The 22,621-nt window shown below is 56.2% G+C and overlaps 7 protein-coding genes across 7 annotated transcripts; 4 read left to right on the top strand and 3 right to left on the bottom strand.

Annotated features, from left to right (window-relative positions):
- Positions 1-788: 788 nt before the first annotated feature.
- hob1 (BAR adaptor protein Hob1) lies at positions 789-2,679 on the top strand (the record flags this gene model as incomplete). Its single annotated transcript, XM_071059494.1, has 3 exons — positions 789-824; positions 901-2,236; positions 2,654-2,679. 3 exons carry the CDS (start codon positions 789-791, stop codon positions 2,677-2,679), a joined length of 1,398 nt encoding a protein of 465 aa, XP_070915595.1.
- Positions 2,680-5,143: 2,464 nt separating this feature from the next.
- MFIFM68171_04073 (uncharacterized protein) lies at positions 5,144-7,175 on the bottom strand (the record flags this gene model as incomplete). Its single annotated transcript, XM_071059493.1, has 2 exons — positions 5,144-6,955; positions 7,032-7,175. The coding sequence occupies 2 exons, from the start codon at positions 7,173-7,175 to the stop codon at positions 5,144-5,146; spliced, it is 1,956 nt and encodes a 651-aa protein (XP_070915594.1).
- Positions 7,176-9,802: 2,627 nt separating this feature from the next.
- On the top strand, positions 9,803-11,603 carry MFIFM68171_04072 (uncharacterized protein; the record flags this gene model as incomplete). The annotated part of the gene is made up of 2 exons (XM_071059492.1): positions 9,803-10,040; positions 10,153-11,603. The coding sequence occupies 2 exons, from the start codon at positions 9,803-9,805 to the stop codon at positions 11,601-11,603; spliced, it is 1,689 nt and encodes a 562-aa protein (XP_070915593.1).
- Positions 11,604-11,745: 142 nt separating this feature from the next.
- MFIFM68171_04071 (uncharacterized protein) lies at positions 11,746-13,428 on the bottom strand (the record flags this gene model as incomplete). The annotated part of the gene is made up of 2 exons (XM_071059491.1): positions 11,746-12,364; positions 12,428-13,428. 2 exons carry the CDS (start codon positions 13,426-13,428, stop codon positions 11,746-11,748), a joined length of 1,620 nt encoding a protein of 539 aa, XP_070915592.1.
- A 440-nt stretch (positions 13,429-13,868) lies between these two features.
- MFIFM68171_04070 (uncharacterized protein) lies at positions 13,869-14,837 on the top strand (the record flags this gene model as incomplete). Its single annotated transcript, XM_071059490.1, has 1 exon — positions 13,869-14,837. The coding sequence occupies one exon, from the start codon at positions 13,869-13,871 to the stop codon at positions 14,835-14,837; it is 969 nt and encodes a 322-aa protein (XP_070915591.1).
- A 1,073-nt stretch (positions 14,838-15,910) lies between these two features.
- MFIFM68171_04069 (uncharacterized protein) lies at positions 15,911-18,654 on the top strand (the record flags this gene model as incomplete). The annotated part of the gene is made up of 2 exons (XM_071059489.1): positions 15,911-16,093; positions 16,192-18,654. The coding sequence occupies 2 exons, from the start codon at positions 15,911-15,913 to the stop codon at positions 18,652-18,654; spliced, it is 2,646 nt and encodes an 881-aa protein (XP_070915590.1).
- Positions 18,655-19,570: 916 nt separating this feature from the next.
- Positions 19,571-21,519, bottom strand: MFIFM68171_04068 (uncharacterized protein; the record flags this gene model as incomplete). The annotated part of the gene is made up of 7 exons (XM_071059488.1): positions 19,571-19,918; positions 20,011-20,289; positions 20,355-20,460; positions 20,521-20,808; positions 20,865-20,968; positions 21,035-21,206; positions 21,278-21,519. The coding sequence occupies 7 exons, from the start codon at positions 21,517-21,519 to the stop codon at positions 19,571-19,573; spliced, it is 1,539 nt and encodes a 512-aa protein (XP_070915589.1).
- Positions 21,520-22,621: the final 1,102 nt, after the last annotated feature.

Below are 22,621 nucleotides of genomic sequence, written 5' to 3'. Positions count from 1 at the left end.
CACGGATTGGGTTGTCGGGGAGGGAAAAATGTTCGTTTCGGTTCGGAGAGCGGGACGGAGCTGTCGGTTTTGTTGGACTTTCTCCACCGCAGGGGAGGCGTCAGATAGATTGATAAGGGGCCGCCAATAAGCGAGCCGGACTGGACGCATGTGGCCCACTATTTTCCGGCCGCGGAAAGGTGCATGACGCAGCGAACGTTTTCAGCGAGGGCAGCTGGAATGACGACGGTGAGCAGCACCGGCAGCGGGGGAGCTTGGCTCGCGGGAGACTGCACTGTGTGTACGAAGGTGCGGTACGGTAGCTGGAGCTAGAAGCAGGCAAGCTCAAGGTAGCTGAAAGAGACACAGTGAGCTAGCCCCCTATTACCTTGCCTTCGCCGTCGTTTCTCTGCAGACGGCACCACTCTCGGTTCGCTCTACGTTATCGGTTCCATAACATCATTCAAATATTTGATTGTGCCCTTCGGCATTACGCCCGCCAACCCTGCAAATTCATTGGTACCGTGGTCTTGGCGGAGGGTCAGAAAATCGGGCTTTGGTTGCCGGCAGCGCCACCTTCCATAAGCCAAGGAAAGCTGAGGGCCGGCTCCGCCTCTGGGGCCATCGTCATCATCCCGGGAAGCATCAGGCCGCAGTTGGTTCTCCTGGAAGAGAGAAATTCGCTCTGCAAGACCCCGACCGCCTACCTGCAGTGGCTCTTTCGGATTGTTCCCAGACGGACCTCTTATCGTCCTTCGCATACAAACCCCACCTGGTTCCGCGACAATTTATCGAGCTATACCCAGAGAATGAGCTTCAGGGGGTTTCAGAAGGGGATTGCTCGCGTGAGTTTTGCTGCCCCGCAATGCAGTTCTTTGCACCGCACAACTGACTCTTGGGTGGTCTCGGACACGGCCCTAGGCACCTCAACAATTCAAGGCGAAATTCAACATTGGCGAGCACACCAAGGACGCCGTCTACATCGACTCGGAGCGTCGATTCCAGGAGCTCGAGACCGAGACCAAGCACCTGCACGATGAGAGCCAAAAGTACTTTGATGCCATCAACGGCATGCTGCAGCACCAGATCGAGTTCTCCAAGGCCATGACCGAGATCTACAAGCCGATTAGCGGGCGCGTGTCGGATCCCGAGACGCTCAAGGTGCAGGGCAACCCCGAGGGCATCCGCGCCTGCGAGGAGTACGAGTCGGTCGTCAAGGAGCTGCAGGAGACGCTGGCCCCGGAGCTGGAAATGATTGAGAGTAGGGTGATCCGGCCCACCACCGAGCTCCTCGACGTCATCAAGGTGATCCGCAAGACGGCCACCAAGCGCGACCACAAGAAGCTGGACTACGACCGCCACCGCGCCACGCTCAAGAAGCTGCAGGAGAAGAAGGAAAAGACGGCCAAGGACGAAAAGGCCATGTGGAAGGCCGAGAACGACGTCGAGCAGTCGACCCAAGAGTTCAACTACTTCAACGACCTGCTCAAGGACGAGCTGCCCAAGCTGTTTGCCCTCGAGCGCGAGTTAATCCAGCCGCTGTTCCAGTCCTTCTACTACATGCAGCTCAACATCTTTTACACGCTGCACGAGCGCATGCAGCGGGTAGACATTGGCTACTTTGATCTGACGCTCGACGTCGAGGAGGCCTTCCACAAGAAGCGCGGCGACATCCAGGAGCGCGCCGAGAGCTTGTCCATCGTCAAGTTCAAGACGTCGGGCATGAAGCGCCCGCCCAAGTACGGCGGCCCGCGCGCGGGGCAAGCCGCCATCGAGGGGCCGTCCAAGCCGGCAGGCCTACTAACAGCAGGCGCACCCGCTTCAGAACCCACATCACCAACTCCCCCAGCAGCAGCAGCAGCAGCACCAGCACCAGCACCAGTACCGACAAAATCGGCCGCCGTCTCGTCCCTCCGACCGACCTGGCAGCCGCGCCAGAGCGAAGTAAGCGAGAATCCGCCGCCGCCGTACTCGCCCGGACCGATCTCCCCGCCGCTCGGCAGCCCGGGGACGGCGTCGCTCGCCGCCGCTGCCGCGGCAAAGTCCAAGCCGCCACCGCCCAAGCCTAAGCCGAGCCGGCTGTCGGCGGTGACCACACCCAAGCCGGAGGTGGTCACGGCGCTGTACGACTACTCGGCCCAAGCCGAGGGTGACCTGAGCTTCCGGGCCGGGGACACGATCGAGATTGTCACGAGGACGGCGAACGAGAACGAGTGGTGGACAGGAAGGTTGCGGGGGAAGCAGGGGCAGTTTCCTGGTAGGTTTTTACCCACCCAAACACACACACTCTCTCTCTCTCTCACTCTCTCTTTTTTTCTCTTTTTCTTTTTTTTCTGTTTTTCTGTTTTTCTGTTTTTCTGTTTTTCTGTTTTTCTGTTTTTCTGTTTTTCTGTTTTTCTGTTTTTCTGTTTTTCTGTTTTTCTGTTTTTCTGTTTTTCTGTTTTTCTGTTTTTCTGTTTTTCTGTTTTTCTGTTTTTCTGTTTTTCTGTTTTTCTGTTTTTCTGTTTTTCTGTTTTTCTGTTTTTCTGTTTTTCTGTTTTTCTGTTTTTCTGTTCTTCTGTTTTTCTGTTCTTCTGTTCTTCTGTTCTTCTGTTCTTCTGTTCTTCTGTTCTTCTGTTCTTCTGTTCTTCTGTTCTTCTGTTGTTCTGGTAAACTAACTTGGAGTGACTTGCAGGTAACTACGTCAAGTTGAATACATGACGCAGGTGCGGCCATGGGCCGACGGTGATGGGATATGGGTTGCCCAGGTCTACCGGCTCCTTTGCAAGGGCCCGGATCGCTCGCGGGACCACGGACAAGGATAATGGGTGTTTTAATGGGGCAGGGGGATAACACAGGACGGTGCAGCTCACAGCGGATGTAACTACTACTACATACCACTAAGAGAGGCGGTCAAGAGAACAGAAATGGGCTGATGGGAGAGCGGGCTTGCATGGTATTTGCCGGCAATGGCGTTGCTGCGTTTTTGTTCATGTGTTAGTGTCACTACTACTGCGGTGAGCCCGTTAGCTGGATACCCCTGTAGGTTCATGGTGCACACCATCTCGCGGGGTTTGGATTTTAGACGGGGGTGCGTGGTCAAACGGAACAATATACCACGTGGGAAATCCCAGGTTTGGCTTACGATATATCCATTGTTTACATACATACTTATGTGTGCTCCGCTCCACGTTGGCAGATCTACGACGCAAACACATGAGCGGGTGAGACCTTTTCGTCTTTCCGCTTTTGGTCATGATTGTTGACACCGGCGCACCCTATGAGGGTAAAGCGGCGTAGGAAGAAGAAGAAAAATAGTAATAATAATAATCGTTGGCCATGAGGCTCTGCGGGATAATGCAGAGGTCAGAGCTCACGGGGCCACTTATCGACTGGCTGGTTGGCCAGTTGCCGGGCACGTGGCAGTTCCCTGCTGTAAGCCCTCGTCCACTATCACACTATCACGGCTCCCCACGCGGGAGGCTGGGGAACTTAGGAGATAACCAGGGTAAGTTATCCCGAGACAAGTGTGGGGGCAAGAAGAATTCAAATTTGGTTTATTGTTTTTTTCTTTTTTTTTCCTTTTTCCTTTTTTTTTATGTTTTCCCTTTCTTTCTTTTTTATCTCTAAGGTTGAGTAGTTAAGTTTAAAGAGTTGGGGAGTGGGATACGAAGTATTGCTGAACGTCATGGGAATACATTGGTAATGGGTGGGGAGCGAGGGTTCGGCGTTGGTCGCGGCAACGGCTACTCGACGCGGCTAGCCATGGTATGCAACCAGCCCAAACCAGGATCAAATGGATCTCGAAACCCCCGAATCCCTCATATCCCTCATCAGGTCGGAGTTACCTGAATATAGGTTGAGTTGTGTAACCACTGCCCCACGTGGACTTTTTGTTTGTAGAGCGGAATGGCGCCGAAGCTGAAGCAGTCAGTGAGACAAGATCTGCAATGCCGAAAAAAGCAATCTAAGCCTTGATGCCGCATGCGAGTGGACAGATAATTGCAGTTGGGTGGGGGACTGAAAAGGGGCGGGAAAAAAGAGGGTGTGACGTTCATTCTCGCGGTAGCTCAAGTGTGTTTACTTTCTCCCCTCCACCTCTCTCCCCCCCCCCCCCCAAAACGCTGTATATGTATAGGTGTACATAATATATATATATATTATATCATGTTTGTCTTAGGTCTTTGCCCCTAGCTTTCCGCAGGACAGTTTCCCCTGTTGATAGCCGAGTAAAGTCCGCCTAGCAACCTCTGCCATGCAGCTTATTTTACACAAGGCTTTGCTGTTCGTCCTTTGGCAGCCAAGGTCGGAACGCCCTATGTACCGTACATTATGTATATCTGGGGGCCTACGTGGTCTTCATGTGACCTCATCATCTGATTCGTGTTTCTCCCCCTCCCCCCACCACATCAACCGACGGTTTCGCTCTTTGGCCACTTTATATCTAGCATGTGCCCAGTGGGGTGAGAGAACCGGATGCGGGGACTCTGTTGTCCTCGTACGTAACGGTGAAACTCCGAGCGAGCCCAGAAGATACATGGAAATGGCGGCTTTCTGTGCCCTGGTCCTTGATGTCCTAATGCGACTTGACTTCGATCTGCGGATTACCTTGCATGCTAGTGCTAGGCGGATGATCCGGGAAAAGCCATTGAGAATCGGAGTCACCTCTGTAACCGGGCAAGAGAAACCCCCTCCCCAAAAAAAAGGGAGGGGTAAAGTGAGGCTGGGGGGGAGGATTGAACCTGTGCACAAGTCTAGGCAACTCTCAGAGCCTCGTCCCCCCTAAATGACGCTCACATTCGGGCGACCGAGATACCCCTTTACCACCAGATAGTGTACACTTTCAAGTCAATGCAATAGATTTTAGCTTACTCTAAACCAAGAATGAGGTTGCTGAGGACAAGGCAAAGGTAATCGCGCCCGCGAACCTGCTGGCCCTGTACTCTAGTCCTTTGCTGCTCCTCGGTCAACCATCTCCCGGCCTCATATAATGGTCAGAGTTGCAACATGCAATGCACATACGGCTGGCTTCTGCAGCCACATGCCATGCAAGCCAGCGTGTCCTTCTTAGAGGTGCATTAGATTGCCCAACTGTCGCTCGAGGCTAATGGGGGCTTCTGTATGCATCCCGGCCCCAGTCGGAAGGGAGCGAGGTTGCTGTCCTCAGGTGAGAGATTCCCGTGGTCTAGCGAGCAAAGTGATAGCCACGCGCAATCTCGCGATAGCTAGCCGATTCAAGCGCTCCCCAAGACGAAGAGTTGACACCGTTGGTTGCTTTAGAGGTGAGGTCAGAATCCACTCTTACTCCCGGCCGAGCTGTCGCATCGGGCTGCGAGGTTGGGTACCATTCGACCGCATCCTTGCCCTTATCCTCTCCTTGGAGCGGAGGGGACTGGCTGGCGGACCTGCCAAGTAGATTGTTGCTGGGGTATGGTGTTGCGCCAGCCAGGTGAATAGAAGGATCAAACGAGATAAACACCAGGGATTTCGGCCCCCCCGACATTCCTCCAGTGGCGTAGATGAGCGAACGTTCGTCCCAGCTGCCGTGAAGATTCCCAACGTATCCTGGTGGGTTGAGAACCGCGTAAAGGTCGGCGAGCGCGGGGTCCGCGCCCGCCTGATCTCCATCTGGCGGCCAGAAAACAACCCCCTCACTCCGGTATAGAGAGTCGATTTGATGCGAAACCGTATCTAGGTGCTCCGGTCCTTGGCTTGTTGGTGAGTATTTCCGTTGCCGGAGCTCGCCAGGTGTCCAGAGGCGGCGCGACCCCCCGCGGATGCGGATTCGCTGGTCATTTGGGTCGAAGGACGTAGTATCGTCAACGATATCAATGAAGGTCTGAGACGATGGATAATATGAGCGAATAGGGCATTTGCTTAGGGTAAATGTCAAGTCCGAAGAGCTGTCATCACCGGGGTGAACCATATGCGGATCTCTTAACGTCGGCTTTGCGGGGGCTCCTAGCTGCAGTTTCCCGGATCCAGAGGCCGATAGGTCTGGGTCCGATAGAAGTTTCTGCTCGGCCAAGTCCCATGCTTTCCGGATGGCTACATCGTCAAAGTCGATGACCGTCGTATAGTACGTACGCATCGCCGAGATGCTCCCCGAAAGCCACTCCTTTCTCGACTCAATGACCTTGAGCTGGCCGGTCATCTCGTCCTTAAACATACGGAGAAAGGTCCACCGGTCGTCAATCGGGCCCTCGGCTTGGCTCCTCCGCCAAAACAGATGCCGAGGTGCTCGCTCTATATCCTGAAAGCCGCGGCGGGTCAGAGGGAATCGGAAACAAGTATAGTACGAGATCCAGTCAATCTCTTCGATTTCCAGGCTCGTCTGGTTCGATACGCCGTAAAAATAGTTGTCAAATATGTCAAACGAGACCGTAGAACCTATCTCCGACCCAATCACTGCTGCTATATCGAGTTTCTGGTCCAGCCATGTACGCTCGGTGAGGTCGAAGCCTCGTATTACCCATCGCCGGTAGCCGTCGCGGCCCATCTCAGAGTTGGTACCGTAGTACAGAAATTTGTCGTTATTGCGTACAAAAATCTTAAAGGTAGACGCGAGGGGCTCGGTGGTGATGATCTCGCCGGTCCGAGGGTTGAAGACAAGAAGCCAGCTGGCACAGCCGGGCTGGGCGTGCTTGGCGTGCGAGTACAGGCACGAGACGATGTCATGTGCGCAATACAGCAGTTGAAGCCGGTACTTGCGGTTTGCGCGGGGCTCCTCGATAGCCTCGTCAAGGAGCGTGCGAATGCTGACCACCATCTCGTGGCTAGCGGCGTGGTGCAGATCCAGAATGCGGATCTGGCGATCGCGGATGTAGCAGAGCAGGCCATTCACGTAGATCCACGCATCGGCACGGCCGACGATGGCAACGAGATAGGGCGACACGGATGCGATGGCCTCTCGGCGTTTGATAAGCCGTCTCAACTCACCCGCGTAGCGCTTATTGGCCCGGGCATCCCGGGCCTCCAGACTATACGGGGCATTGGCCTGGACCCCAGCGTCAGCGGCGGCGTCGGAGATGGCGCGGGAGGGACGTAAAGAGAGTTCCCACCAGGGACCTTACCTCGAGCACCAGTTTCGCAATGTTGGGTTCATGGAGCAGAAATTGAAACTTTCGGCACGAGAAGCTGAGGCTGCGGATGTCGCCGAGATGAAGGTGTCGAACCACATACGCTACCAGCTCGTAGGGAAGCTTGACTAGCGACATGAGGCACCACCGGGCGGACTTCACTGGGACAGCTACCGGCCACCATCGAAGAGAGAGGCAGAGCAACAGCGGGGCAGAGCAAGCCGTGGGAGCGGAAGGACGAGATTTAAGCGACTGGGTGCAGAACTGGGAGGAGGTGGGAGGGGAGAGGGGGGTGGAGAACAAGCGTGCACGCTGGACGTCTTTCCCAAGGGCCGGCCTGCGGCGGTCACCTGCAGTTACCGAGAGCGTACTTATACCTTGGCCAAACTGGCGAGGGAGATGAGCCGCAAGGCTGCGGGCAGACGGCGGAGGAGATCCTCATCTGTTTTCCGGTAATCGATGTGCAGGATCCCAAAGCTGGATGCGATGGACAATCCCCACTTGGGCTGGCGGGCATGGCTGTTTCTTTTTAAAAAAGTCGACCCGACTGCGGTACTACTACTTAGGACCGGTGGCCGAGACACGAAGCCGCGATTGCCTGTCTTTCTGCCCAAATGCCCATCCAAAGCCTTGAGTGGTGAAGCTCGCTGTGCTGGATCCAGGTAGCTCGCCCTGGAGGGGTGACGCGACTCCTATGCGGCTCTGCAGAGCCCCCCACAACTCGGCCCGTTCTGGGAACGGTAGGATGGACGCCGCAACGCAGGAAGGGGTCTGGCCGTATCAAAATCCCTGCCTCAACTAAAGATTGATGCGGCTCAATGGGTACACTACTGAATCAGGGAACTTAAGGCCGCTACCAAGTAGCCCACATCCCATTCATTCCCAGAGCCGGCTGTTATGGGGCCCGGTCCAATTAGAAATAAATGCAACGCGGAGGCTCAACAAATTCCTCGAGTCCCCGCCCGCACTGGCCCCCGCCCATTGCACTCACCTTTCCTCAGCCCTGAACCGTGAGCTACTGCGTAGTGCAATAACGGCATATGCAAGTCGCCGCGAAGGTATCTGGCCATGGTTTCACTTCCCCTCCCTCTGACACCTCCACCATTAGTTTACCGAGGCAAGGCTACCAGGGCCGGGTCAATGGTTACAACTCGTGCGGCTCTTCGACTCTGCGGTCACATTCAGCTCCTTGTAGGGCCTGTGACTCGTCGCAATCCAAATATGCTCCGTGTCCAGCCCCAGCATTATAACGTTAGCTCTCCCAAATTGGTACCCGCGTCTATATAATTACTACGCGACCCCAGGTGGCCCCCCACCTAGTTATGGGGCTGGCTCATCGTCACCATCCACGTGTGCGCTTGGGAGGCCTCGCGGTAACCATCGGCTTCCATTAACTCGGCGCGTTGTACCTCAAAATTTTTAAAATTTGTTTTTCCTTTTTTTTTTTTTTTTTTTTTTTTTTTTGTTTGGGTTGGGGGGGGGGCCGGGCGCAAGAGGAGCAGGGACCAGCATCTCGGAATACGCTACCAGAAACTCATGTTCCCCGCTACTCTCATACTAATGGTCATCGCCTCATCAGCGGTGAGGGCAATCAATTGGAATAAACAGTAGAGGATAAACCGAGTCAAATCTGTGTAACCGCCGCTAGCCATCCTTTTAGTGGATGCATCGATTACCGAAATGATTCATCGAGGCCCAATTGACGTCCAATTTACGTATGTGATAGCTGGGCACCCACCATGGGGTCTGAGGTTAAAAGCATTAGATGAATAGCAATCTGATTTCTCCAGGCGAGGCCCTCTGGGTTTGTGACTGATCATTTTGCGCGGTTAGCCCGGGCAGTTCCACGTCGGGTGCGCAGAAGAAAGGCTGTCATCAATCTCGTCTTCGTCTCGCACCGCGGAACGGTCCTAAGACTGCTACTCGATGAGCTTAGCGTATTAGCTCGCTCCCTTGAATTAGCTTGTTGCACCTGGCCGCCCGTCTGCTACTTCCGGCGTTGCTAGAGGTGGGGACCTCTCAGTGACCAAAATATCGAGCATTCTTGCTGTTACCGTAAGGTAATCGACTCGATGGGTGGGATCCAAGTTCACCTCTTCCCAAAAGCTGGCATTTGTTATGTACGCCAATGTCCAGAGTTGGGCTCGGCGCGGGCTTATGATTTAGAAGATTAAGATGGGCGATAGGTAGCATCCCTTCACTTTTTCTTTTTTCTTTCTTTTCCGGGAAAACGAAAAGAAAAATAGAGGAGGTTGGAAAGATGGGGCTAAAAGAAAAATCAAAATGGATAGAAAGAGAAAAAGGAGACGAAAAAGAACCAAGGAAAACAAAACAGAAAATAAAGATAAGAAAGAAGAAAAAAACCTTAATGCAACGTTCCGCTTCACAGCTAGCAACAAGTTAGAAATGCTAGAGAAGGCGAGTGTGTAGCTTCTGGCCGCCCCTATTCGTTCAAACGATAGGTATCCAGAGCAACGGTTTGTGGGCAATGTTAAGGTCCGTTTTATGAGTAAGGCCGTGGAATCCGGTAAGGTAACGTTAACTTGTCAACCATTGAAATCACAGCTGCTTAGTCAGGCCAGCTGCGGAGTGTTATCTCCATTTATCAACGGTGTCCCTTATTGAAACTCCAAGTGGAGGCTTGTGAGTTGTTCTGTTCCACCCCGCGTCAACTCTCGGTGGATAATACGGATTATGCACCAGGATCCGGATGTGACCTTGATACTCTGGTGTTTGTAGGAAATTTTGCAGTCCGATATCAGAACATGGCCCAGCAGCGCCAGGAGGGGTCGAGTCCCCCGGTGGACCTGCACGCCCACGTCACCAGCGACACGATTCTCGAGGTCCGTACAGGCAGGATGAAGCCCATGCGCGGCCTAACGGTAGAATCGGGCATCGACAAGACGGTGCGCGACGGGCCGGTGCGTGTCACCAAGACGGGGCTTGAGGAGGACGAGCACGACCCTACCTTTCACGGCGGCGTTGATAAGGCGGTTCACGGGTGTAAGTTTCAAGACACCTTCTCATGAGCCACCATGAGCAGCACATCAGTCTTTACTGTATTTATTTACTTTTTTTTTTTTTTTTTTTTTTTTTTTTTTGCTAATATTCACAGACTGCTCCGCCCACTACCTCAGTTGGCAGGCCGACTTCCCCTCAGCCGCCCCAGCCTTCGTGCCGGGAGCCTTTGGCGAGAACTTTGTCTTTGCCCACCTTAACGAGCGGAACCTCTGCATAGGCGACATCTTCACGACTTCCGGCTCCGGCGACCCCCCAATCTTCCAAGTCAGTCTTCCTCGCCAGCCATGCTTCAAGCTCAATCACCGCTTTCAGCTCAAAAATTTCGCTCCAAACACGTGGAAGACGAGCCGCACGGGGTGGTACTTCCGCGTTTTGCGCGAGGGCACAGTCCAGGCGGGCGACACGATCCGGTTGGTCGAGAGGCGGCACCCAAAGTGGACTATTGAGCGCGTTCAGGAGTACCTGCACCGGGACCCTGGGAACGCAGAGATGAACGAGGAGTTGGCAGGCATTGAAGAGTTTGGGGCGGAATGTAAAGAGCAATTCAAGGGGAGGGTGGCGAAGCAGAGGGCAAAGGAGCGGAAGCTGAAGCTTGCCAGGCAGGAGCCGAAGTGGAGAGAGTTCAGGGTTGTTGAGAAAGAAAAAGAGACGGCGAGGATCGTGTCGTTCATTCTCGAGGCCGTCGAGCCACTTAGTGGTCAAGATGGCGATGGCGTCGAACTCCGGCCCGGCGCGCACGCTAAACTCAAGCTCGGCAATGGCCTTGTGAGAGCATTCTCCATCGTCGACGGCAATCGGAACCGTTTCCAACTGGGAGTCGCCCTAGACGAGAAGAGTCGCGGCGGGTCGCGGTACCTGCACGAGGTGGTACAGGTCGGGCACACGGTGCAAGTGGGCGCCATTACGGTCGCGGTATCCATCCCAACCGCGGCGAGCCATCACGTCTTTGTGGTGGCGGGAGTGGGCATCACGGCCTTCCTGTCGCTGATCGAGCTCTACAAGCGCATTCACTATAGTGTGGACCTGCATTACGCAGTGCGCTCGGTCGACGACATTCCCTTCCGGGAGCGCCTGGCTAAGCTTGGCAGCGACTGCGTCATCTACAACAAGGCCGCGGGGCAGCGGCTCAACGTGGGTGATATTATTGAGAACATGCATTGGAACTCGCACTTGTACGTTTGCGGGCCGAAGGGTCTCATGGACGAGGCGGCCAAGGAGACGAGGGCACATGGCATTCCCGACAACGAGGTGCATTTTGAAGCCTTCGAAGCCGACGTATCGGGAGACCCCTTTGAGGCTGTCGTGGCCAACAAGGACGGCAGGGTCATCAAGGTGGGTGAGGAGGAATCACTGCTCGAGAGCCTGCAAAAACACTTTGACGACGTCGACTCTAGCTGCGGAGTCGGCAATTGCGGCACCTGCCGGGTCAGGCTCCGGGATGGTCGGGTAGACCACCGGGGAACTGCACTTACAGAAGACGACAAAGCCACGTCTATGCTGTCATGCGTGAGCCGTGGCATCGGGCGTATCATTATTGAGATATGAGTAAGTGCAGCTTGCAGGGTCGCTGCAGGGATTCGGTGCTACGCTCATAATGCTGCAAGCCATCGGCGGCAACAGAATACTTCCGGACCGTTGAGTCAGAGATGAAAAGAGACCGTTCCGAACATGCATCCCGCTCCGCTCATCACACCTGCTCCTGTGCGATGGAACTGAGCCGATCATTCTCGGCGGTCGTCGGGCTGGCAGCAGCATCAGGCTTGTTGGGCTTCGATCCGAGCCCAAGGGAGACACCCGCTCCAAGCGCAGCCCACACAGCCAAGGACCAGACTGTAGGTCCCCAGCCTGGCCCGGCGTTCAGATAGCCAGCCACGATGCTGCCGATGGTGCCACCGAGCGCGAAGGCGGTAGTCCATAAGCCGTAAGCGATGCCGTAGACACCCTTCTCGCCCCAGATGCCGGCCTGCTCCGCCTCCCTCTGGTCAATGGCGTAGGTCATCTCGGCCATGAGGGGTGTGGTAGCCAGCGCAATAATCGTAGCGCCTAGCAAAGAGAGGAGCGCGCAAAGCAGGACCTTGTGCTCAATCGTGTTATTGGTCACGAGATGTAGACACACCAGCGGCGGAATAGAGATGGCAAAGCCGGCTACCGACAGCCACCGGGCGCCAAAGTGGTCCGAGAGTTTCCCAACAAGCGGGGAAGCAAAGCCGGGGACCATGACGCAGACAAAAACTAGGCCCGCAGCGGTCGAATTCCATCGGAAGGTGTCCTTGACGAAGAGTGGCACCACGGTGTCGAATCCGAACCTTGAATACGATTAGTAACGGCAGCCTATCGGGCGACGCTCCGGCCATGGGGCGGGTGCTCACACAATGGTAGCTTGGACAACGACCCCAAGCAAAACAGCAAGGATTCTCCTAGTTTTGATCAATTCCCAGTGCGGATGCTTCGCAACCATGGGGGCGGCTGTTGCTTCTGCACCGGGACCGGTCCCGGCGCGGGTCGGTGAGGGCGAGGCTGTGGCACGGTCGCAATGCTGGTTCTCCTTGCTCAGTGCTCGGGCGCTGCTCGCCACCCCGGGTCCTGGTTCCTCCTCCCTTGCTGCATCGGAAGCGTCTCGACTTGTCGCACTTCTCTTACTTGTCTTTCCGCACTTGGCATCGTCAAGCCATTGGCGGGCGATTTTTTTTTCGATCAAGACGAGGCGGAGAACAATGTCGCAGAACACGATGGCGAATGCAACATAATACACCGCATAATAGCCCGCAGTTGCGAAGACTGCTCCACCAATGACAGGCGATATCAGCAGGCCGACCGACATCGCAATGCTCACGTAACCCATCGAGTACCCGATGTCTCTTCCGACCGTATCGACTAGCAGTGCCAGCCCGACCGACCAGACAATGGCGGCGCTGAGACCCTGGAGGAGTCTACCCACGACGAGAAGTGCGATGGTCTTGCCTAGACACAGCAGGAGCGTGGACGCGCCGAGCGCTATGAGGCCAAGGAGCAGAGGCAGGCGGCGTGACAAGGTGTGGTCGGCGAAGAGGCCGGCAATCGGACTCCCAGAAAAGAGGGCGGCATTGTAACAGGCGAGCAGGATGGCCGTCCAGTGCTGCACTTCATCTTCTGGCACGCCGACCTGGTCCGAGAGACTGAATGGTATGACGGGCACGATCAGGCCGTAGAAGAAGACGTCGGTAAAAATGGCGAGGCAGACTGTGAACAGGATGAAGGAGGTAGACGACCGGAACTCGAGAAACATGGGCGGCTTGGACGTTGAGTCCAGCCTGGTTCGGCTCCAATAGGCTGAGACAGATCTGACGAGAGACAGCGCAATATTTGATGTTGTGCCACCCCAGCGGGCCATCGTGATCGTCGCCGACTAGAGTCTAGGTTGGTGCCACCGGCTGACAAAGTAGCAGACTTACCCTATGATGAGGGTATCACCAGAGCTGGAAGTGAGCTATCGCCAATTGGGTAACGACCTACAGTAATTCAACAAACTGGCCACGGGGATCCCGATCTCGCCATGGCGCAGATGGTAGCACGAAGGGGAAGAGAAGATAGGAATCGCAGAAATGCAACTCGCAGTGCTACTTGCTGTGATTTCGAGCTCAAGTCGAAGCTGCCGGGCGCCTTTTTTGGTCGAGTACTTATCGACCAAGGCGCCTTGACGACCAATAGGAGGCCACGATAAGCATCTGTAAGGGCGGGTGGGGCATCAAAAGTTTCTTGAAACAAACGGCTTCGCCCAAACAAACTCTTGATGAGCGTCGAGGAGAGCGTCTTCCCCAAAGGATCACAAAGATGCCTTCGGGTCCTGCAATCATCGGGGACTTTTCGGTCCTCCCGGTCTCAATTCCTCCTTTGCCCTCGTTCCCCCGAAATGTCGTCCATTATCTCTACGTGCGGCGCAACGCGCCGAAAATCCCCACGGCGACCGACGCCCGCAGTCTCTTCCTCACAAACGTCCCCGTCGACAGCACCGAGGCTCATCTCCGTGCGCTCTTTACCTCTTTAGTGGGGACAGGCCGATTTGAGAGCGCTATCTTTGAGGACGAGAGGAAAGACGCACAATCGCAGTCTCCGATCGACGGCGCCCAGCCCGCCCACGTCACCCGCCTCTTGCAGGCGCACGGCAGCGGCAAGAAGCGCAAGCGCGAAGACGAAGAGGCCGAGCGGGCAAAGGAAGAAGCCGCAGCGCGTCTTCCCAGCACCTGGACGCGCCCGCTACGGCGCAGCGGGAGCACAGCCGTAGTGGTGCTGGCCGACGAGAAGAGCGTCGAGCAAGTGCTGAAGGCCATTGCCAAGCTACACCGGACGAAGAAATACCCTACCTGGGGCGAGAATCTACCAGAGGGCAGGGTTCCCCCCCTCGGCTCGCTCTGGCTCAAAGCGCATAACCGGATGTCGTACCCTGACAGAGATACGCTACAGGCTTCTGTGGAAGCCTTCTCGACCTTGTTTGCCCGGCGCGAACAAGAGGCGGCCGAGATTGCCAAGCGGCTGCGGAACGAGCCCGACGAGGACGGCTTCGTGACGGTCACGCGCGGCGGCAGGAACGCGCCGGCTAGCCGGACCGAGGCCGAGGAGGCGAAGCGCAAGATGATGGAGAAAGAGGAGAAGAGGAAGGACGAGTTGACAAATTTCTACCGGTTCCAGCTGCGGGAACGCAAGAAGGCGGAACAGGTCGAGTTACTGAAGAGGTTTGACGACGACCGCAAGAAGCTGTCGGCTATGCGGGAGGGGAAGGGGAAGTTTGTTCCCGAGGCATGAGGGAACTGCATATGCTCGGAACGTTGAGACGGAGTGATGGGGAGGCCATTTCCGCGGCTGTCACCAGAGCAAATGACCTGGCCCGAGATTACACAGTGGCAGTTCGACCTGCCGAGACGAGCTTCCGCTCGACCTACAAAAGAGCCGGTACGATACCAAGATTGGTGAGTCGTCATATCTCTCTTTTTCCGCAAAATCTGCCCATGCTATGATGACGCACGCGGGGCCATCAGATCATCCGTCTCGTTGCTTGGGGTTCTCCCCCCTCGTGACGAACGGTGCATGGTGACAAAAACCGCGTTTTCCAATAATCTTCTCAAACTGTCTGATATGTCGTGTTGCTAAGGAGTGCGCCTTGCTTTTTTGTGTCTGACACTCAGTGGTTAGAGCGTACGCTGACGTATTCTTCGCAGGAACATGATTGACGGCGCTTGGGCCGTATTCTTCATCTTTGGCGCTGCTCTGTGCTGAAGATCCGCCGATGATCCTTCCCGACAAGGATCCCTTGGCCGGCACATCAGCTAGCTTCGTCAATAGCATTCAAGTAATAGGCAAACCACCCCGAGGGGCCAATCTAACAGATGTTCTGGTCCTGCAAATATGGATCTGCAGCAAGAATCTGCAAGCTTTTTCGTGGGGATGGTGCGATGTGCGGAGGGCTCGAGGTCGCTGTCTCACAGAGGTGTGAATCGTGTGCGGGAAGGGTTAGGGTTGCTTGCGGTTGACGAAAATGTGTGTTGCGCCAAGTGTGGAGATGGCGCCGATCGATGCCCATTGCCCATTGAACCTCCGTTTCCAGAGCAACGCCCCGCCAAATAAACAGGAGCCGACCGCGGTTCGAGATTGCCACAGCGTACCATTGGGATCCGAGCTCCTGGTCGCACCCGGGAATGACAGCGTTTCTGACAGTTGACATCCCTTCTTTTTCCTTCCTGCCGACATAGAGAGCAGGGCCCTCAAACAAAAGCTGCATCTTCTGTGCCCCTGTCATCTTCCCGAGCCGCGTTTTTTTTCTTTGGCCAAAAAAAGGCATATGCGGTTGAGGACCTGATGAAGTTCAGGCGTCGACTACGATGATCGAGGCCGAGAACTTACGTACGGCATCGCTGTACATCAATAACCAGCTGCTGTCCCGCGGTCTGCTTCGCGATGGCAACAGCATCGATTTCACACATCCTGGCGACAGCGATGGCGAGGTGGCAGAGACCATGAGCCGTATCATGGCCGTGGTCAACGATCTGATTCTTAGACGAGACGTGAGTATTCTGCTCTTGCGGGAAATGCTTGGCGACGACAAAGTTTTGCTACCATGAGTTTGGTGCTGACTTTTTTCCATTTTTTCTTCTTCCTGCAGCGCGATGCTGAACACCGCGAGTCGCTCTCGGCCACCTTGCGAACTCTTCGTGCCGAGTCCCTACGCCAGGCCAACGATATCCAGCGGCTGCAAGAGAAACACGCCGAGGCACAGCGTAAGGCTGGGCTTAGCGAGGCCGCCGAAGCTGCATTACGCACGCATCTCAAGATGGCCGAGGCGACGGTCCACCGCCTCAAGGAGGAGGCTGCCCGGACAAAATCGCTCGTTGCCCAGACCAGAGCTGCCTGCGCAAACGAGGTGCGCAAGCGAGATCGTCAGATTGAAGGCCTCAAGAAGGCCGTCACAGAAGCGAGCAGGGCGAGGGGTGCCGGCAAAAGTCCCGGCATTACCACCATCACGGTGGTTGGCGATGTCGGGTCCGATGCCGACCAAGGATCGCCCTCCGACGGCACGACTAGCGAAGGCTACGACCTGCGCATGGAAACAAACTCTTTCTTGGCCGAGCTTGCCAAGGGTCTCAGCGAGGAGAACGAAGCTCTCCTTCACCTGATCAGGAGGACAACCGAGCAGCTGAAAGAAATGAGCGGCTGGGACGCTACAAATGGGGTTGTAATGGAGAATGGCGACGGACATGCCCTGGCGCTGGCGGCCAACTGCGCCGATATGTCGGCCGAGGTCGATGCGGTGCTCGACCACCTACGCACCATCCTGACGAACCCATCATTCGTTCCGATCGAAGAGGTGGTCGTGCGAGAGGATGAGATCCACAGGCTACGGGACGGCTGGGAGAAGATGGAAACGCGCTGGAAGGAGGCTGTCCATCTCATTGACGGATGGCGCAGGAGGATGCAGGCGAGCGGCCGACCGGTCAACGTCGAGGAGCTGAAAATGGGCCTGCGACTCAGCCCGGTCAAGGTGCAGAATGTCGAGGAGACGTCTCAGGGGTACGGTCTCCGCTTGGAAGCCGTGCCCGAGGACATGGAGGAAGACGATGCCGTGCACACGCCCTGCCGAGAAGGCTCTTTGGATTCGGTGCCCGAAGCAGACGTCGACCATGACGAAGAGAGCGACGTCTCCAGTATATATGAGGACCACCTCAACGTGGAGGATCTCGACGTGGAAGAGCCGAACGTCGAGATCCTCCAGCAGTCGGTCATGCTGTCCTCCCCGCCGCTTCCCCCGCCTCCGCAACTCAGCCCGCTGCGTGATTCCTACACGGCAGGCAATAGAGGTGGGCGCTCAAACAACAGACGCCAGCAAAGGGACTACATCACCATTGCCGAAGAGAACACGTGGGATCTTAGCGCAGAGGACACCCCATTACCCCCGCCCCCAGCCCCTGAAAAACCACAACAATCGCCACAAAAGAAGCCGGTGCTCTCATTACGCACAGTGCCCCCGGAGGAGGCTGCCGACGTTCCCCTGCCTCCCTCTGCAGCTGTCACGACGCCCGACACGTCCGTCGACAGCGTATCCCTCATCAAGCCCGCCGATCAACCCCCGCCCAAACCGACGGCGGCTCCCGCAAGGGGTCAGAAACGACCACCCACTACGAGGAGGAGAGAGCGCGAGGAGGCGGCAAAGAAGAGAGCCGCCGAAGAGCGCAAGCCTGCTTCCAGGTCGCCCGCAAAATCACGCCCTGCCCGGCCAACTCAGGCTAGGGGTAGGTCCCAAACCCGAAAAGAGGAGCGCGAAGCCCGACCAGCGAAGCCGGCCACGAGAGCTCGGTCAGCCACATCGGCAACATCCTCCAGGTCCGGCGCCGCTGCCGCCAGCAAAGGTGCAGACACAACATCCTCCAGATCCACCACTGCTGCCTCCACCAGTAAGAACGCAGAGGCCATGGTCCCTCCCCCGGCACCTTCACCCAGCCGGTCCCCGCGGCGAGTTAACTCCCGCCTACCGCTGCCCCGCAACGGTGGCGGCGGCGGCAATAACAACAGCATTCTCCCCCCGCCGCAACAATCCCCCTTGACAATGGCCACCATCGCCGCCAAGCTTGCCGCCTCGGAAAGGGACGCGGACGCCGCTAGGGTCCGGGCCAAACTCAAGGCGGCACGCCGGTTAGACAAGAGCGGCGCGAGCGCACCCTCCCCGTCCTCAACAACAACAACCACCACCACCACCACCACCGCCACCACCACCCCCGTCGACCCGGACGCCGAAACCATGGGCGCCATGATGAGCACGCGGTCCGAAGGCGACGGCGTCGCCAGCCTCTCGGAGGAGCCGGCTTCGTATGGCTCGTATCGGGGCGACGGCGACGCGGATGGCGGCGCGGACGAGCTGGGCATGTCGGCCCCCGCCGCGCAGCAACGCCCGCACGTGCAGGTGGAGAAGACGCGCAGGAGGAAGAGGGATCTCCCTCCTACTGCTGCTGCTGCGGCGAAGGATGGCGGCGCCAAGTGTGCCAGCAAGGTCGCTTCCCGCAGGCGGAGCACGCTTAATCCGTGGGAGCTGGACGCGCTGATCCAGGGGGGAAATGTAGTTGTTGAGAGGTGAGCGGGTGTGGATTGTTTTGTTGGGGGCGCCGGTGTGTGTTGTTGGGTTTCCGGAGGGCGGCGGCGGCGTGATGCTGGGTTTCTTACTGTCTGGGTGTGGTGTTTTGGTTGTAGGAAGGGTGATGGTGGGAGGAGAGAAGTTAGTGGTGGTGGGTGGTGGTGGCGAAGAAGTTGTTTCAAGGAGGACAGCGTGGAGGGTGGTTGCTGAGGGGTCGAATGAGGACGCGTCTGGTGCGGACTTTTATGAGTTATGATACTAGATAGCATTTCCGGGGTTCCTTTTGTTTTCTTTGGTTTTCCTTTCTGCTTATCATTGCTAGGTTGCATATAAGCGGTTTTCGTCGCGTTGTTTGTTTCTTGCTGGTTGCTTCTCTTTTCAAGGCATGTCTCTTGGGACTTGAGATTTGGAAATTGGGCATCATTGTTGAGGATTCGTCTAAGGAAGTTTTGGGCTGTTGCTTTCTCGCCTGGGTTCAGGTTGCATCTAGTCGACGTGGGATTCTGTTACCGTGACTTGTTTGTGCGCATTTTCATTGTCGGGCATTGCTGGGCTGGCTGTTGCGCTGATGTTGGAAGTTTATTTGTTTGAGACTGAGCTGTTACTCAATGCTGTTAACTCCTTTCAGTTCTTGGGGGGCGCGATATGCATACACATATTACTTAATACACGTCACGGCTCATAACAAGTATTGCCTATCGCTGTGGACAAAAGCTACGAGACCTTGGATGGCGTGTGTTTTCCTAGGCACATGTTCAACCCATTCCGAACTTCATCATGACTTCATATTTGACTGCTATCCCAGGCTACTGGTCCTACAACTCAAGTAACTTGACCCCCTAGGCATGCAGTACACCTGTCTTAAACTACTAAAGAGTCGATACCAGTGGCACCTGGCCACCCCAACCAAAGCGCATCGTTAAACCTTGAACCTAAACCCGTTCGCCGCTCCCTCGCCCGGAATCAACGCGTTGATGGCCCCCTCCACATACTCCCCCTTATCCAGCTTCTTATTCAACCTGACCAGAACCACGCGCAGGACCGTGGCCGTGCAGACGGCGATAAACGCCGTCACGCAGTTGACGGCCATGGCGACCGTGTACGCCGGGTCGGCGCTGCGCGGGTACATGTAGCTGGCGTAGATGCTGCTGCAGTTGCTGACGGCGTTGATGAAGGCCAGGGCGGCGGCTCGCTTGGCGGGCGGGCGCGGGAGCGTGTTGCTGATCCAGGCGAGGGCGACGACAAAGCCTGCGTAGACGGCGGGGACCTAGCGGCGTCATGTCCCGGTCAGAATCAGGATGCCCAAGGAGAAGAGAGGAAAAAATGAGAGAAAGGGAGAGGAGAGATGCGAATGCGTACCATAAGCATCATGCTAAGATAGCGCGGGGCTAAGTGGGTGGTCGTCGCGGCGATGATGTAGGCCGCGATGGCGACCAACATTGGGATCGTGATGTGCCAGTAACGCTCGCCCGTCTTGTCGGCGTGGGTTGCGTTGAGGTAGGTCACGATGACGGCGAGGACGTAGGGCGGCGCGGTGAGGAGAAGCGAGATGACGGAATCGTAGCCGAGCGTGTTGACGACGGTGGGGAAGAAGTTGGTCACCGTCCCGCTGGCAACGATGCAGAAGAGGAGGACCAGCTGCGTAAGTAGTGGTGTGAGTCAGATTGCCGCTGTAGGAGTTCTGTCCGCTGGGTAGGCCCTACCAGAATATACGTCTTGTAGTCGGTAAACGCCAACTTCGCGCCCTGCCAGAACGTCTGCTCTTCCCGGTTCACCCAATCGTCTTCGCCAATGTCTTCTTGGAGGCGCCTGGTGTCGTTGTTAGCTCCGTTACTCCGTCTCTCCCACCAACAGTGAGGAGCAACAAACCACACGGCCAATGTCCGTTCTTCCTCAGTCAACCAGCTGGTGGTTCGGGGGAAGTTGGGCAGCACAAAGAAGCAGCCAAAGGCAATGACAATGGTGGCCACTCCTTCAATGATAAATAGCCACTGCCATGCGCCGAGACCGCGAGTCCCGTCCATGCCCCATGTAACACCCGCCGAGATGAGACCGGAGAAGGCGCCGGAAATCAGAGCACCCGAGTACAGGACCGCAGTCCGAAAGCCTAGCTCCTTGCGTGTGTACCAACACGACAGGTAGTAAAGACATCCGGGACTAAATAAATGTCAGTACCCTCATTCTGGCGCGGGCGGCGTGGTGCTGGGTTTTACAAATAGGCGGCTTCGACAACGCCCAGGAAGAAGCGATTGGCGAGCAGACCTGCTGAATTAGTGCAGACGGCCGTGAGGGCTGAGATGGCGCCCCAGACTATCATCTATCCAGAAGACACCGTCAGCGGCTTCCGAGAGGCTGGCGCTCATGATGTAAACAGGGGACGCACACATGCGGGCAAGTATATAGCTGGCTTGCCGAACTTGTTGAGAAACAGGTTGGACGGTATCTGCATCAGGAGGTACCCGACAAAGAGAATGCTAACAGCCGTCTGAAACTCGACCGACGATAGGTTGAGGTCCCTTTCCAAACCGGCCAGCCGAGCGGCGGCGATGTTGTTTCTAGTCCGGGGGGAGTTAGTTCTGAGTCTACGACGCACGCCAGTGAAGTTGTTATGCGCAGCTGGACTCACCGGTCAATGTAATTCAGGATGTACATGATAATGACGGCCGGCAAGAGTCGTGCATCCACCTTTCGTTTGAGTCGTATCTCGAGCTTATGGCGCTCCTCGGGAGTCATGTTCCTGATGAGCTCGGGCGGTTGTAGCCTCTGTGGTCCGGGGTCCTCGATGGCCACTGTTGCCGGCCTTTCATCTGAGCTCCCGGCTTCATCATATCTGGACGTCTTCTCTGTCTTCTCCGTTGGGTCGGCCATGTTGGCGGTAACCTGCGTCTCTTTGCGTCTCGAGCTGTCTCGCCGTTGCGGGGACCGGCGCGAGCTAGCGCAGAGTGATTGCTGGCGGGAGAATAAGGGTAGTGTATCAATCGCGGGGGAGGAGTAAAAGAGGGGGAGGTGGTTTATGTTTGAATTAAGGTTCCGTCAGAAGGGAGTAACCGAGCCGAAGTATGTAGGGTACAGGTCAGACCGTGGCATTGGCACAACGCCATCCCCGGATCCAGTGCTACCGGCGAGCTGTTAGCCAGGTAGCTAAAGATGTGCCCGCTAGCTGGACCCAGGCACGTCATCTCACGCATGGTACTAGCCATTGACCGCACTTCGAGCAACGGGACGATCAGAAGCAAAGCAGAAAAGTGTCGCGCATATGGCGAGGCGGTCCGAGAGCTCTCTCTACCAGATGCCCTCCCCTTGCCGTGGGCGGTGGGCATCGATTTCGTCATTGGCTACGGGAAAATGACCCCGGCATATGTTTCCGCCAGAATGAGACGTTGACAGCCTGGGGTAACAGGGTAGGGCCCGGCGCTTGGCCAGAAATCCCGATGTGGGCGAGCGGGGCGTTGGAGAGGGGGCCGATCAACGAAAGAAGCGGCAGGTTAAAGGGCCGAATGGAACCTGGCGAAGGGGTTGAGAAGGTAGCGGTCAACGAAAATCAGGACCCTTTCTAAGAGATGGCCGAGATCAAGATGGCGAGCGTCTTGGTTCGCCCTGCAATGACGATGAGAGCACCTGTTGCCGCCAAGTCCATCAAGGCCTCTGTCGACGGCGTGGCGTGCTTGGCGACAGTCACCCGGTGCGCCTCCAAAGCTTGGTATGGACGTAATCTGGCACCCATCTCTTCCGGTTCAGATCTCACCTTGGCACAACATCACCGATCACTGGCACACCATAGCCCCATGTTTCCGAACTTTCCATCTTCCAACCCTTTAGAAGACCGGGAAAGGAGAGACACGACGGGACGCAGCAATGAATCACCATCAGTACTCCCTTGTTGGAGTTGACAAAAGGTCTACGTTGAGAGAAAATAATAAACAACGGAATCCGAAGAACCGAGAGGACACCTTCTGCATTGGGATGCTTG

Source organism: Madurella fahalii (assembly GCF_045866475.1).
Source record: "Madurella fahalii IFM 68171 DNA, scaffold_2, whole genome shotgun sequence".
NCBI classification, from domain to species: Eukaryota; Fungi; Ascomycota; class Sordariomycetes; order Sordariales; genus Madurella; species Madurella fahalii.
The sequence above is the reverse complement of the archived record's forward strand: the minus strand, read 5'-3'. Positions and strand labels throughout refer to the sequence as shown.